The sequence below is a fragment of the Mirounga leonina genome, unplaced genomic scaffold (genome assembly GCF_011800145.1).
Source record: "Mirounga leonina isolate KUSES-001 unplaced genomic scaffold, KU_Mleo_1.0 Mir_115, whole genome shotgun sequence".
Lineage (NCBI taxonomy): Eukaryota > Metazoa > Chordata > Mammalia > Carnivora > Phocidae > Mirounga > Mirounga leonina.
This window is the reverse complement of record NW_023270268.1, coordinates 12454333-12470981: the sequence shown is the minus strand read 5'-3', so window position 1 is coordinate 12470981 and position 16649 is coordinate 12454333. Positions and strand designations below refer to the sequence as shown.

General features: G+C 39.4%; 1 protein-coding gene across 2 annotated transcripts in view; it reads right to left on the bottom strand.

Annotated features, from left to right (window-relative positions):
* The window catches only part of GADL1 (glutamate decarboxylase like 1), a 161713-nt gene extending 145827 nt beyond the window's left edge, over positions 1–15886 (bottom strand). The window contains exon 1 of one of the 2 annotated variants that reach the window (XM_034993301.1): positions 15477–15886. In XM_034993301.1, the coding sequence (XP_034849192.1) occupies positions 15477–15513 (37 nt within the window). In that variant the 5' untranslated portion in view covers positions 15514–15886. The remainder of the gene's footprint in view (positions 1–15476) is intronic. The other variant, XM_034993292.1, reaches the window with a different exon arrangement.
* Between the last annotated feature and the right edge of the window lie 763 nt (positions 15887–16649).

Below are 16649 nucleotides of genomic sequence, written 5' to 3'. Positions count from 1 at the left end.
TATCTATCTATCTATCTATCTATCTATCTATCTATCTATCTATCTATTTATCCATCTATCTACCTATCATCTATTATCTATCTATCCATTGATTAATTTTTTTCTAGACAGAGTTGTAAATGGTGCCCTTTAAATGTGCAGTGTTCAATCTGCACAAACTGTAAGCATCAGACCAGGCTGTTCTGCTGCTCAGACAGGCCTTGGTTGTTGTTGTCAATTTTTGTTTGTTTTCTTTTTGCCTTTTGACCCCCTTCACCCATTTCTCCCACTCTGACTCCCCATCTCTGGCAACCACCAATCTGTTCTCCGCTTCTATGACCCTGTTTTGTGTGTGTGTGTGTGTGTGTTTAGATTCCGTGTGTGTGTGTGTGTGTGTGTTTAGATTCCATATAGGAGAAATCATACAATATTTGTCTTTCTCTATCTGACTTATTTCATTTAGCATAATGCTCTTGAGGTCCAACCATGTTGCCTCAAATGGCAAGACTTCATTCTTTTTTATGGCTGAATGATGTTCCACTACATATATATATATGTGTGACATATATATCATAAATTCTTTATCTATTCATCCATCAGTGAACATTTAGGCTGCTTCATTATCTTGGCTACTATAAATACTTGGCTGCAATAAACATAGGATGCACATATTTTTTCCCAAGACACTGCTTTCATTTTCTTCAGCTAAGTACCCAAAAGTAGAACTGCTAGATCATAAGATAGTTCTGTGTTTAGTTTTTTGAGGTATCTCCATACTGTTTTCCAACTTGGCTGCGCCAATTTACATTCCCACCAAGAGTGCACAAACATTCCTTTTTCTCCACTTCCTCACCAACATTTGTTATTTCTAGTATTTTTGATTCTAGCCATTCTAACAAGTGTGAAGCGATATCTCACTGAGATTTTGATTTGCATTTCTCTGATGATTACTGATGTTGAGCATCTTTTCATGTATTTGTTGGCCATCTGTATGTCTTCTTTGGAAAAATGTCTCTTCAGATCTTCTGCTCATTTTTAAAATCAGATTGTTTCCTTCTTTGCTATTGAGTTGTATGTGTTCTTTATATATTTTGGATATTAGCTCCTTATCAGATATACAATTTGCAAATATTTTCTCCCATTCAGTGGGTTACTCTTCCATTTTGCTGACGATTTCCTCTACTGTGCAGAAGCTTTTCAGTATGATGTAGTCCCACTTATTTATATTTGCTTTTGTTGCTCTTGGCTTTTGGTTTCAGATGATTTTAAAAAAATCATCTCCAAGACATGTCAAGGAGCTTACTGCCTTTGTTTTCTTCCAGGAGTTTTATAGTTTCAGGCCTTATGTTCAAGTTTTTAATCCATTTTGAGTTAATTTTTGTGTATGGTGAAGACAGTAGTTGTTTCATTCTTTTGCATGTCATTATTTAGTTTTCTCAACACCATTTATTAAAGAGACTGTCCTTTCCCCATTGTATATTTTTGGTTCTTTTGTCATAAATTAATTGACTATATATGTGTGGGTTTATTTCTAGGCTCTATTCTGTTCCATTGATCTATGCATCTGTTTTATTTTTTTAAAGATTTTTATTTATTAATTTGAGAGAGAGCACAAGCAGGCAGAGTGGCAGGCAGAGGGAGAGAGAGAAGCAGGCTCCCTGCTGAGTAGAGAGCCCAACATGGAGCTCGATCCCAAGACCCTGGGATCATGACCTTAGCTGAAGGCAGATGCTTAAATGACTGAGTGAGCAGACACTCCGATGTGTCTGTTTTAATGCCAATAGTATTTGATTTGATTACCGTTTTGATTACTATAGCTTTGTAGTATATTTTGAAATCATGGAGTGTGATGCTTCCAGCATTGTCCTTCTTTCTCAAAGTTGCTTTGGCTTTTGGGATTTTGTGTGTGTGTGTGTGTGTGTGTGTTTGGTTCCATACAAATTTTATGATTATTTGTTCTATTTCTTTGGAAATATGCCATTGGAATTTCTTTTCAATGTCTTCTTCAATTTCTTTTCTTAATGTTTTATAGTTTTCAATACACATGTCTTTCACTTGCTTGGTTAAATTAAACTCTAGGTATTTTATTCTTTTTTGATGAAATTGTAAATGGAATTGTTTTATTTCTCTTTCTGATGGTTTGTTATTATTGTGTAGAAATGCAGCAGATTTTTGTGTATTGATTTTGTATCCTGGAACTTTACTAAATTTGTTTATTAGTTCTAACAGCTTTTTGATGAAATCTTTAGGGTTTTCTATTTATATTATCATGTCATCTGTAAACAGTGACAGTTTTACTTCTCCTTTTTCAAATTAGATGTCTTTAATTTCTTTTTCTTGTCTAATTGCTCTGGCTAGGAACTCCAATACCATGTTGAATAAAATCGGTGAGAGTGGGCATCCTTGTCTTTTTCCTGATCTTAGAAGAAAGGCTTCCTACCATTGAGGATGATATTAGCTGTGGGTTTGTCATTTATGGCTTTTATGACTTTGAGGTTTATGACCTTCATGCTCACTTTGTTGATATTGAATATTGGATAATGGATATTGATATTTATTTTAATTTCAAAAAAGTTTTCCTTTCACTGGACATTAGGCCAGGAATTGGTTAACCTTTTGATATTTTCAGGAGAGTAGGTTTTCCAGAGTCATTTATTTCTATTGTTTGAGTAAACATTACTTGATAAGCTGCTGTTGTATGTTTTAGCTTGTCATATTGATAAGCAGCTCTTGAAACCGCTACCACCCACCCACCACCCCACCTCTAAACCTTATGTACTTTTCTGCTGGGTACAACTTTACCTTGCAAGGACTTGAATGTAGTCAGGCTCTATGAGAAAACTGAATTTGCCATACCCGCACAGTAAATTTCAGCCCAATCCTTCAGCCCCAGGCTGGAGAACTTGGCTGTGGAAGATATGCTTTCATTTGGCTCAGTGGGAGCTACAGCACTAAGGTGAAATATATTCCCCAGGAACTGTACCCACTGTGTGTTCCCTCTCCTTCATTAGCCACTTCCACCCTAGTAGTCACAGTTTGTGCTGTCATTTTTCCCCTGTGCCACCTTGGTTCCTTGTCCTTTCTGACTCTTCATCTTGCTTATTGTCTACATATATTTGTGAAACATCAGATTTAACTTATTGCTGTGTCAATGACTCATGTTTTCTGAGATAAGGCTGAGTAGGGAGAATACCCATTTTTAGTTTGTTTGCTTAGGGCATTTTGGGGCTAACCAGCATCCCAACTGGGACCACTCTTTCCCCCAGACACAGTCTTGGCATGACTGTCAATTAAGGTTATGCTCTTTTGTGGGTATCTCAAGTACCTAAAGTACCAGGTATTTTAGATGCCCAGAGTGGCTTTGGCTCCTCTCTTTTTGAAGACCTAATTATTTATCTCTCTCTCCAGTTCTGTGAGTTCCAAGGTCCTTTCAATTAACTCCCCCAAAAAGTGAGCAAGAGTCATTCTGTATTCTATGAAACTAGAGAACCATAACTCATAATCTGAATAACTTAGCTTCAGTAGCCATTTCCAAGTAAGGAAAGCTAAAATCAACTAGACACACCTTACTCAGTATACTCTCTGGACCTTCAGAATTCCCCATCTATTTTTATTGTTCTCTAAAATTTGGATATCACCCAGTTACTGTCAGAAAATAAATATGGTGTTGTTGTCTTTTTTTTCTCTTTTTAAAAATATTCTTCTTAAGTACAAGTCTGGATGATTGAGGTCAATGGGTAGAGTATTGTTTTAGCAAAAAGAGTTTAGTACAACACTGCTAAAAAGAAATATAATGCAAGCCACAGATAAAGCCACCTGTGTGATTTTTATCTTTTCTAGTAGTAGATGCCATAATGCACTTATAAAATAATAACAATAGTTAACATCCATTGGATATTTACAATGGATCAGGTACTGAGCTAGGGACCTTCTACAAATTACTTCATTTAAGCCTCATAATAACCCTATGAGGAAAATATCTTTATTAACTCCATTTAACAAGTAGAGTAACTGAGGCCAGAAAGATTAAGAAAATGCCCAAATCAGACAGCTAATAAGTGGTAGAAGCAGACATCATGTTGATAATTACCACATTCTACCTTTTTTTCCAAAAAAAGGCAAACAAGAAGATACTGCTTCTCGTGTCTCATCAACCATACTAAATTATTTGGACATATATTTTGTACTCCTAAAGCAATAAGCAATTATCTTGGAACTATGCATTAAACTGCAATGTGCTGCAATTTAATATATAGTTTTCAAACCAATTTGCTCAAGTATTGACTTCAGAATTTTAATGTATTCCATTTAACCAGCAATTTAAATGAAAATTTAAATAAATGCTCTAAATGGGTGTCTCATTTGCATGATCTGTTGATTAACTCTGATATGAAACTCATTTGTGCCCAGGGTTCTTCCTCCTAGCCTAGGCCTTTGGCAGATCATTTTCTAGATGACTAGAGGACAGTAACTCTCAGCTCCTTACCACCTCAACACACATGTTGTGACATTCACATGAGGCCAACCTCAAATGTAGGAAATCTTACTTATCAAAACTCTTTTATTGAGTCTATTACATGTGATTATAAAGAATATACTGAGAAGCTGCTTAGAATGGCAGTAAGACCTTTCCAAGAAGCATATTAAGATAAAAAGAGATGGCCTAAACTGCCTTCTATGGAGGGAGGACTTGGTCACTTGCAGGGCAAATGCACTGCTGAGTGGAGTATGCAAATTTAGGGACAGAGATGAACTGCTCAATGAAGTATGAAAGAAGGTGAGGCTGCCACCAGCATCTTCCTTCTCAACCTTTATGCTACACAGAATCAGCCTCAACCCCATATAAAATCAGAGCAAATATTCTAAAAATTTTAACCTACCGGGGAGCCAACATAGTCACATAAACTACATTAGAGATGGTATCCTTGATCTATGGTCAAAGTGGTTGCTCCGGGGCATACCCACACATCTCATTGCTACTCTGATGTTGATAAATGAAGTACTCACAGAACACTGCATAACAGATCATAAAGACATTGGCATGGGTTAGTCCACAGCTGAGATCCACTGAGGTATGAGTTTGGATCCATCTAGAATATGGACCAAGGTTGGTTTGGGGCCAATTTTGTGGGATCTTAGAGCTTGACAATCACTTACAGATAATTTAGCAAATATCTTCATTTTGAATTTGAGAAAACTGGGATTTAGTAGCACACAGATTGTTTGATGGTCATGTACCCCCTTCTATTCATCTACCAGAGCCTCTAAGAGCTGTCCATACTTCATCCTTCATAAGCATCTGGAACTTATATGATTGTATTCATATAATACTCATATAATAGTAGCCAGCATTTATCTAGCACTTACAATGTGCCAGGTTTTTGGTAAGTCTTTTACAAATAATAGTATATTTATCCCACACAGCAACCCTGGGAAGATAAAAACAACTAAAACTCACTCTGGTTAAGTTAAGCATAAAAATTATTTATTGGGAAGATGTATCAGTTAGCTATAGTTGTGTAACAAATGACCCCAAAACATAGTAGTTTAAAACAATGATACATGGTTTCTCATGATTCTGTGGTTTGGCTGGGGGATTCTGCTTGTCTTTCCTGGGCTCACTCACACAACTGCATCAGCTTGTGCATTGGCTGGGAGCTGAGCTCATCTGGAAAGACTGGGATAGCGAGACCTCGCTCTCCACATAGGGTTTCATTTTCAAAGAGATTAGACTGATTCTTCCTCACAAGGTGACAGCAGGTTTGAAGACAATGAAGGTAAAAGCTGCAAAGCCTCTTGAGGCCTTGGATTGTATGTCACATAACATCACCTCTGCCATACTCTGTTGATCAAAGCAAGTCACAAGAACAATTGGATTCAAAGACACTTTTTTAAAAAGCCCACTTCTTGAAGACCGAAGGCAATGTCACATTGCAAAATAGTATGCATACTAGGAAGGAATAAAGGACTCTGAAGCCATTTTTTCTAATCTACTAGAGTCCACCCTCTTACCAAAAATTATTCATATTCCTCTACCTACAAAATATGCTTATTCCCATCCCCAACCCCCCCAAATCTCATCCTGTTATAGAAAGAGGCTTGTAGTCCAGAATCACATGATTTGTATCAGGTCTATTAAGCATACAAGGCTGTTCAGTTGCAGCTGCTCTAGGTTCAGGGACCCGTAAACTAAAAAAAAGTATCAGACACCACACTCAATATAAAATAGTGGGAAGGACAAGATTATTGCCATAGATACTCCCAGGGAAGAACAGAAGGCACCGGGCCAGTCACTGGTCCATAGCAGTTCTGAAATCTAGCCAAGGACATATTACACATATTGAATGGGGTCTGCTTCTGCCCTCTGGGATGATTTCCTAATCTATTATTCTCTGTGACTCTTGGATCTGCATTCAGACGGAAGTGAAGCAGTGGCCCAGCATCTCTGACAGTCTTTGATATCAAATGCAGTGATGAGTAGTTGCAGACATGCCAGCACATATTGGCTTGTCCTTATCTCTTCTCTCATCTGAACGCATGGTTCTTCATTCTCAGAGATGAAAGCTACACAGAGAAATGGCTTTCTTTCTCCAGCTCTGCTCATGATCACACTTTGGCACCTGTACCTGCCTGCATTTCCAGATTCTTCTATAATCTCCAACTTACCCATTCTTGCCAGTGCTTCAAGAGGGCTAGTTAGTAACTTTTCTCTGTCTCCAATTCCTCTTTATGGAATTGTCCTTCCTCAGCCTCTCCCACAATTACATAAGGCTTAATTTCTATAATAAGTACCTTATTCCAGAGTACTCCTTACATACAATATGTTATTGCATTTCATCTTCACCACAGCTGTACAATTTATATACATACCCATTTTACAGATGAGGACACTGAGGCCCACAGAAGTTAGGTAACTTTCCCATAGCTACACAGCCAAAAGGTGTCAGAGCTCAGATTTGAACTCTGGTCTATATGATTCCTGAACCTATGCATGTAAATCCTATTCTGCATCTACTGGGAGAAGAGGTTGGTGTGCTAGTAAGCTGGTTTCTGATCGGTAGCACTTGTCTATTTTTATGGTGTAAAAACTCCCAATGGGCTAATTTCAAGATACTAACAGTTTAATAATTGGCTTACAACATTTCTAAATATTTAACACTCTTGTGAGCTGGTATGAAGTGGTTTTGGCACACCACAGGATAAGGAGTTAGGAAAACAAAAGTCCGTCAATAAGGAAATGTAATAATAGTTAACAAAAATGGAGTAGAGCAGTTCTTCACGTGTGTATCTGTGCTCAAGCCATCTGATTTCCAAGTCAATCATCTTCATCTCTTTGTCTGCAGCCTGTCTATTTTGGCAAAACCTGCTCTGCCCACTTACATGGCAAGTCTGAAGTTCTGAAAAATTAATACTCATTATCTCAGCATCCTTCAACCAATCACTGATAGAAATTAATGTATAAATATCCAGCTCTTTTGTTTTTCATATGGGATAACTCTGAGGTGTGTATTCTTCACTAACACCCCGAGTTCTCTAGCAGAATTAAGCTTCAATTACCCACAGTGATACCTTGCTTAGAGTCTAAGTAATTACTTACACTCTAATCCTTGACTTAAGGTCTGCTTCTGGAAAACTCAAATCAAGACAAGTGATTACCATTTTTTGAATGCTTGTGGCCCAGACAGACACTGTACTAGACACTTATATGTTTTTATGCAACTCTTTATGACATCTTATGCAACGAGTATCATTCCCAATTCTACAAATATGAAAATGAGGATCAGAGAAGTTAATTAACTTTGTGGAGGTCACATAGCTGGTATAGTGAATAGCAGAGCTGATATTCAAACTATGATTGATTGCAGTGTCTCTTGTCTTTTCACTAAATCATACTGCCTCTCTCACTGGGGAGACTGGACGAGCACATGTGAAACAATAAAGGAACAATTAACTGCTAAGCTGACATATTGTATTGAACACTTTTGGGCAAAACTGTCATCATATGTATGTTCCACAATTACTTTCTGAAATTCTCTTTTGTTGTGCCATCAACTTGAAAAATAAGGCCACGGAGAAGTATTAGGAAATTCAATTTTTCATAGATTTTCTCTCTCCTCTATCTCTGCTTCACACAAATTAGGTACTGAAATAAAACTGAGCTGATGGCATAACAGAATATACCATGATGAAAATGCACATGAAGAAAATATGTTCCCTGGATGTATTTTTTTGGCCTGCATAGCATTTGAAAGAATTAGTAAGATATGTCATAAAATACCAACTAAGTCTCTATTGATTTTGAAAGTCAATGCAGAACATTAGGAGATCAAACAACACAATATCCAGAGTGCTGAATTGGGAATAGTCTTATCAGCAAGAAACTCAAACAAAAGGAGGACTTAGCAACATATTTAATAGGCAAAAATTGGAGTGTGGAAATTTAAAACTTGTCAATGCCGCAGCTAAATCACCAAAACAGATTTTAATATTTAACAATGGCTTGCTGACATCAAGTAATTTAGACAGTTGCTCTGTAATATTTCCCATTAAAAAGCTCCTGAGTGCTAAAATTCTTAGCACTGCGCCTCAGAAGCTGGTGGAAACAAATGTAAAATTTAACTCTGATTTAACAGTATCTTACAGTGTTGATTTCTTACTTTTAATTATCTGCTCTGACAATATGCACAGAAAGAACGTTGTGGAATTTGGGATGGGGGAGTTCTAGGCCCAACTCTAGCCCTACATAGTTCTGTGACTTCAAGTAGTACTTTGGTTAAATGATGCTGTCAGTTAAATGATGCTCTACAAGATGCCTTGCCACTCTACCTGTCAATGATTCTAGGGCTAAAGCCATTTTTCACTTAAAATCCTATTCATGTAATGAATACAGATCACATCCCAGCATTTCTAAAAGAGGTCCTCATCAATGCTCTGCACTACTGTGAATTCCTAAAATGTTTCAGGACCGCCATGGTGGTGGTTCATGGGAGGAAATTTTGAAGAAGGTGGTCTTTAGGGCCCTGAGGACTACTTCAGGCACAGCAAAGCTGTTTTATGGCAAAAACCTCTCTATATTATTTTGCCTATAAGAAACTGTAGGCATGAATGAATGAAGTAGTACTTTAGCTTCAAATTACAATGTGACTTGACTGACATTTGGCCATTACTTTTCCCTCTTTAAAAAACAAGTAACTAGGCGCCTGGGTAGCTCAGTTGGTTAAGCGACTGCCTTCGGCTCAGGTCATGATCCCAGGGTCCTGGGATCAAGTCCCACATCGGGCTCCCTGCTCCTTGGGAGCCTGCTTCTCCCTCTGCCTCTCTCTCTCTGTCTCTCATGAATAAATAAATAAAATCTTTAAAAAAAAAATAAAAAGAAAATAACTTTTCTGCTAAGCCTCACTTACCATGGGAGCTTCATCAGCAGACCTGAGGCCCAGCTTTGTGCATATTTTCCCCATGGCAACTGCACTCCCCAAAGACACCGCCAGGTGTCAATGGCAGTGGCTGAAGCAGCCACTTTTATTTGTTTCAAGCTTGTTTGTGGCATCATTACCTTTATGACACACAGGTATACCAAGAAAATGTAAGTATTTTTATTTTGGTCTCTAATTAATCTTGTCATCCCCATGAGGCCCCATTGCTGGAAAGAGTAACAAAATTTACCTTACTTAGTGCAATCTGATTAAAATTTGGTCAAATATAATAAATTAAACAGTCTCTTTAGACAATGCTCAGTTTTACTATGTAAAAATGCTTGATCTCCTAAATGTCCATTTCCCCTTCTCCTAATACTCTTCTTGATGGCTTCGAGGTACATGCGTAGAAAAGCAAGTGACTCAACTTCAAGATGGTGGGAAGAGTGGTAGAGTCCTTGGATCAGCATTGGCACCTTTGTCCCTGGGCAATCTCACTTTCTACATCCTTTCCCACCTAGCTATCATGGCTGAAGCATATTCATGGTCTCTTCCCCCTCACCTTGGTCAGATACTAGGGGTGTTCCATGATGACCTCACCTTGGCTATTGATAATGGTATAGACCCTCCGGGCTTATGCCACATCCTTCATCACCACCCCAATAGAGCAGGTCCATCCCATGATTTCTGCCTTCGTCTTCATCAGAGACGGACCCTTAGGAGGATCAAGGGTACCTGATCCAACCACCTTCCTGAGAAAGAGCCACCTCCACACCTTAAAAGGCTAAATCCAGCTTCTCCCTCCTCATCGAACTTCAGTGAGCCATCCCTTTTGCTTTGAAGAGATTGCAAGGTGACCTCCTTCAAGAGAAGCTGGTAAAGATCTCTGTTGTTGCCTTCAATGTTTTGAGAAACTTACCATATAAATGATCTATGCCCCTCCCTGCCCATTGGCTTTGATCCCAAGTAATGAGAAATAGATACCATGTCTTTCAACACTTGCCTCCCTTGCTTCGCTCTCTTTTTCCCTCCCCAATATCACCCCATGACAGGAATGGAGATTTTTCATTGACTTTTCTTACATTAAATATTCCCCTTTTCATCCTAGCTTTAAAGGTGCACAAAGGTTATCTTCTCTGTACAATGAACAAACTCCATGACTTTATCTTCCAGGCCTAGTAGGTCATATTAAAGGGGAAATACAAGAATTTAGAGAGCCCTGTCTCAAGGCAATAACCTGACTTTTTCCTTTGAAATTCTCATTTTGACCACTGGAATCTAACTAGTAATTATCTTTCGCTTTGCATTCTACCTGTAAGGATCATCATTCCTCTTAAGCAGATAGCTTTTTGCAGAGAAGAGCAGATACTCAGACATAGCAGGAAAAAAGCATGGTAATATATTTTTTGAAATACCACGTGCATGAAATGCTCTAAAATTGGATTGTGCTGAGAGTTGCACCGCTCTGTAAATTTGCTAAAAATTGAATTGCACATTCAAACAGGTGCATTTTATGATATGTAAATCATACCTCAATAAAGCTCTTAAAAACTCATGTGCAGTATAAAAGAGCGAGCACAGTTGCTCAGCCTCCTGTAGGCTGTGCTATGGCCCGCTTAGTGGAACTGCCGATGAGAGCAGTAGAAACAGAGCAAGCAAGAAGATCACGTGCAGGCACTGTCCTCTCCATAAGGGTTAGGGAGCAATCATACTCCCAGTACAGTTCAGTGAGTAGAAAGCTATAATTTTCCTTTAAACTGGGACTTACTTGCCAAATCTGTTTACATGGGTATCTCTCCAGCAATAGAATGCTATCAGTTTCTTTAAATCGTGAGCATGAACTGTAATTATGCATGCATGTGTTTACATAAAAATATTTTTTCACTGGCATACACTCTCTATGGAAGCTTCTTCTCTGGCAACATCAAATATCCAGAACGTACATAAAAATACACAAGAATGCAAAATAAATCAATAGAACAATGTTAGTGTAATAGACACCTGTACACTCTACTTACATAGACCTATTCACATGTCATTCAGAGGCAATCTACCTTACATCAGGTACAATTCCAACCTTTTGTGGGCTAGAAAACCAAGAATATGAGACAGTAACCAAGCTTGTTAAGAGCAATAAATTGGAGGAAGTGTGGCACATGGTGACTAAAGATATTATTAGGATTTATGAGAAGAAAATCATTAACAGCTGACATTCATGGGAGACCATGATGAAGGAGACAGAAACAGTATAAAAGAAGCTACAAGAATTCAAAAGAGCAATCTGCCCATCATTCGATGAAGGGACAAACAGCTGGATACATCTCAACTCCTAGAAATGTTATATTATTCAGTGCTAACAATGGCAATGCCAAGATACACAAAAGAGGGTTAAACTTGTTGAGTGAGGCAAGTAGGTTTTACAATTATTTTACAAATTATTCTATTCCTAAAAGCCTGTTTTGCTTATTTTTAAATTAAGTATTCTTATTTTATTGTGGTAAAAAAACACGTAAGATAAAATTTATCATTTTAACTATTTTTAAGCGTATAGTTCACTATGTTGAAGTATATTCACATTGTTGTGAAACAGATCTCCAGGACTTTTTCATCTTGTCAAACCGAAACTCTATAATCACTAAATACTTTCCCTTCTCCGTTACTCTCCCACCCCCTGGTAACCACCATTCTACTTTATGTTTCTATGAATTTGATTGCTTTAGTTACCTCATTTAAGTGGATCATACAATATTTGATCATATAATTTGATGCCTGGCTTATTTCATTTAACATAATGTCCTCAAGGTTCATCCATGGGGTAACGTGCGATGGGATTTCTGTCCTTTTTAAGGCTGAATAATACATCCATTGTATATATAAACCACATTTTGTTTATCTACTCATCCAATGATGGACATTTGGGGGCTATTGTGAATAGTGCTGCTATGAACATGGATGTGCAAATATCTTTTCAAGACCTCTTTTCAATTCTTTTGGATACTTATCCAGAAGTGGGATTTCTGGATAATACATTAGTTCTATTTTTTTTTTTTTTAAGTAGGCTTCATGCCCAGTATGGACCCCAATGTGGGGCTTGACCTCACGACCCTGAGATCAAGACCTGAGCTGAAATCAAGAGTCAGATGCTTAACCACTGAGCCACCCAGGTGCCCCCTATTTTTAATTTTTTGAGGAAACCTCTATACTGTTTTTCATAGCAGTTGCACCATTTCACAAGCCCACCAATCATCTACAAGAGTTCCAATTTCTCCACATCCTCTTCAACACTTCTTATTTTCTGTTTGTTTTTTTAGTAGTAGTCATCCTAGTGAGTGTGAGGATCAATGATGTTGAGCACCTTTTCATATATTGTTGAGTCATTTGTGTATCATCTTTGAAGAAATATTTGTTCAAGTCTTTTGCCTAATTTTTAATGGGGTTATTTGATTTTTTGTAATTGAGTGTAGGAATTCTTTATATAGTGTGAATATTAACCCCTTATCAGATATATGATTTGCAAATATTTTCTCCCACTTCACAAGTTGCTTTTTCATTCTGTTGGTTGTGTCCTTTGGTACACAAAAGCTTTCTAGATTGATGAAGTCTCAGGTGTCTATTTTTGGTCTTGTCTCCTATGCTTTTTGTGTCATACCCAAGAAACTACTGCCAAATCAAACGTCATGAGGATTTCTCCTGTTTTCTCCCAGGAATTTTATAGTTTGGGGTCTTAAGTTTAGGCCTTTAATCCACTTTTCAGTTATTTTGTATATTGTGTAAAATAAGGGTCCAACTTGGTTCTTTCACAGGTGGATATTCAGTTTTCTCAACACCATTTGTTAAAGAGACTGTCCTTTCCCCACTGAGTGGTCTTACATTGGAAATCATTTGACCACATACATGAAGGTTTATCTCTTGACTCTCAATTCTATTCCATTGGTCTATTTATCTGTCTTTATGCCAGTATCACACTTTCAATTATTGTAGCTTTGCAATATGTTTTGAAATCAGGAAGTGTGAGTCCTCCAAGTGTGCTATTTTTCAAAATTGTTTTGGCTATTTAGGGTCCCTTGAGATTCCATATGAATTCTAAGGTGAAATTTTCTATTTCTGCAGAAAATGCTCTTGGAATTTTGATAGGGATTGTACTGAATCTTAGTTCACTTCAGGTGGTATAGACGTCTTAACCATATTAAATCTTCCAATCAATGAACATGAGATGCCTTTTCATTTATTCGTGTCTTCTTTAATTTCTTTCAGTAATGTTTGCAGTTTTCAGTGTAGAAACTTCTTATCTCCCTGGTTAGATTATCTGTAAGTATTCTTTTTGATGCTATTATAAATCTTAAAATTTTTTTTTTTATATACAAACTGTAAGTGTATACCTTTTAAAGAGATTATCAATGAGACAGCCAGATGTAGAATAGATAGCTGGTATCTTGTTGGTCTAAATCCTTCAACTCTAAATATCCTATGTGCTCACCCAAATCCACATGGTTTCAAGTCTTAGTCTACAAAATTTAGCCGTTCCACCACCAATAAGCAGCAGGAGATGAACAGCAAAGATGCATTCCATGGTGTCCTCTTGAGTCTATGGACCAACACTTGTTGGGACTCAATCCCTAGCTGAAAGGGCCCCTACCACAGAAGCCACAGTCTAGACAACTTTAAGTAAAGTATTTAAACCACATCTGGGAACTTGCAATGAAGCACAGCTAAAGCAGGAAAATTCCTGCTCTACAACAACTCCATTGCATGAGAATTTTGTGCTGTATTATTCACGAAACGAGTATCAGGTGAAGCCCCACCTTGGAGGTCTCTGTGATTCATTTTGTGTCCAAATCTGCAACTTCTATTGAAGGGATGGTCCTTAAAGCCTTGATGGCAAAGCTCCTGCAGTTTAAAAGCTAGTTGTTTTTTGTTTAATACCATATAATGAAACAATAATAATGCAACTTGAAAAAAAATTTTTTTTGAATAGGATCCGGGGCAATTATGCTGGAACTTTTGGGGGACAGTAAAAGGAACAAACGAAAAATGTTTCTTGTAGTACAATGGTTCTTGTCTTGCCAACTACTCTGCAAAATTCCCCGCCCTGAAAATGATCCGCAGGGAACGCAAGCCAGGGTACCTGACGCACCTGTTGAGCCCAAGCCCCCAGAGAGCTCCGACATAACACAGCTTCATTAAGTCGTGTTCAGTACAATTCGAAAGGGTACTGATGCAAAGAGGAATTATTCCTGGAGGAGGGCTCCTCCTAAAAGGTCAACAACTAACTAGTTCGTGAAAATGCCTAAATAGCAATAGTAATGACCTTTCAAAGCAGGGCTCTTCGCCGGCGAGGGCAGGTAAGGGGTCTAGCGTGAAACCCTTGGCAAACATCCAAACGTTTATGGATGGGTGAGTTTTCACGGAAACAACGTTCACAGTATTTCATCACACGTTCAAAGCCATCTAAGACCCTCCCTCGCTAAAGCTGGTAATCATGATATGACAATAGAACTAAATGACATCCGCGTTATAAAATCAGTCTGGGGAATTCTGCTGCTCAACACTTTCTTTAAACAACTAACATCCAGTCCCCCACCTGCAGGCTCCCATCCTAAGCACTTCAGGGCATCACTCTCTCTGTAAGATCAGGGTAGCCTCTTTTAACGCCTGTTGGTAGAGTAGCAGGGTGGAGGTGGGAGGGGTGGTGCTGTGCTTGTCCCAAAGTAGAAGCAAAATCAGCTTTCTTTCAGGGAAGGCCCTTCCACGGGGTCTAGGGATCCCCGCAGCAGCGCGCCGAGCAGTAAAACCCCGACATGCACTTCATTTAACAAACCTGCACAAAGCCCATTCCTGTGCAAGCGCGGCTCTCCGCGCTTCATAAAAGTTAACTTGTTTAATTCTAAAAATAACCCCCAAAGGTGCAGAAAGGGATGCAAAAAATCCACGACGATGGACACTTCCTACCCACCCCCGGCGCCTTACAGAGAAATAACCCTCCGCCTCGTTTCCCCCAGGTCAACCAGCTTCGGTGAGAGAAAAAAACCCGCGTGGGGAGCGATTAAGGGCTAAAATCGCAGCCGCGCGGAGGCCAGTCGTTACCGTCCAGCGGGCACTCGCGGTCCGGGTGGCTGCTCATCGCTGCTCCCCGACTCCGGGCTGTCCCCCGAGCGGCTCCTTCGGTCTAGGCTGCGGCTGCAGTTGCTGAGGCAGCGCCCCCCTTGGGGCCCCGCAGGTGTGCCCGGCAGCAGCTGGGCGCGCTCCACGGCAGTGGGAGAGCCAAGGACACACGCCTGGCGCTCCTTTCACTTTGCAACCCGAGGCTCCAGCGCCAGTCTCCTGCAGCCCAAGGCTCTTTATTAATACTTGGCGTGCGGCTGGCTGCATGCCATCGACTTGACCCACGGCTAGGGTTCCTTTGACCTCGCTGGGAAGGGGTGGGAACAGTGTGTGGGAGCGTAGGTGATTTGACTGGGTGGGAGGAGGCAGAGAACACCCCCAGCAGCTCTCCCAGGCAAGGCAGGTGAGTGAGCCTCGGCCTGTGACTTTCCCAGAGTCCAGCGTTTTGGAGTAACTACCTCGCGGCATCCGATCTGGCCCCAGAAGCCCTCAGCTAAATATGATGCCTGCTCCAGGCCACCAGCTCAGGGAACCTATTTTGGGGCCGCTGCCGTGAGCAGGATCCGCTACCCATTCATTCAGTACCGCCTTGACATTTCAGAGTTCTACAGGCGAATCCCTGTTCCCCTATCCGATTTCAGCCTCTCTTGCCTCTGCAAAATTCCAGCTTGGAGAAGGGAAAGGCAGGGGGCTAGTGAGCAGAAGGAGGTGGTGAATTAGAAAGGCCCAATATTTATTTGGTGTTCAGACTAAAACGTTCTCAACACTGTATTTCTTCCAGCAAGCCCGTGGAAGTTGGGTTGCAACCATGTTCCTATTGTAAATTTAAATTTAATCAGCAAATGCTGCTTTTTTATCGTTCCTCTAACAAGCTTTATGTTTAAAGTTAAATTCCCTTGGGAGCTTTTAAGTTAGGCTGTTGGTATGATAGGAGCAATCAGTTAATGGCATTTCAAAGCACGTTTATGACAACTACATTAGGGAACTGCATTTGTAATCTAGCTCTCTCAACGGGCTTAAAAAAAATTCCTGGTTTATTTTTGCACAGAGCCTAGTATGGCTCCTTAGCAGGTGAATTCTTTCCTCTGCTTTGCTGGTATAGTTTAACTTTTCCTCCTTTCCTAGCATAGTTTACGGCCCTATCAGTGAAGACAG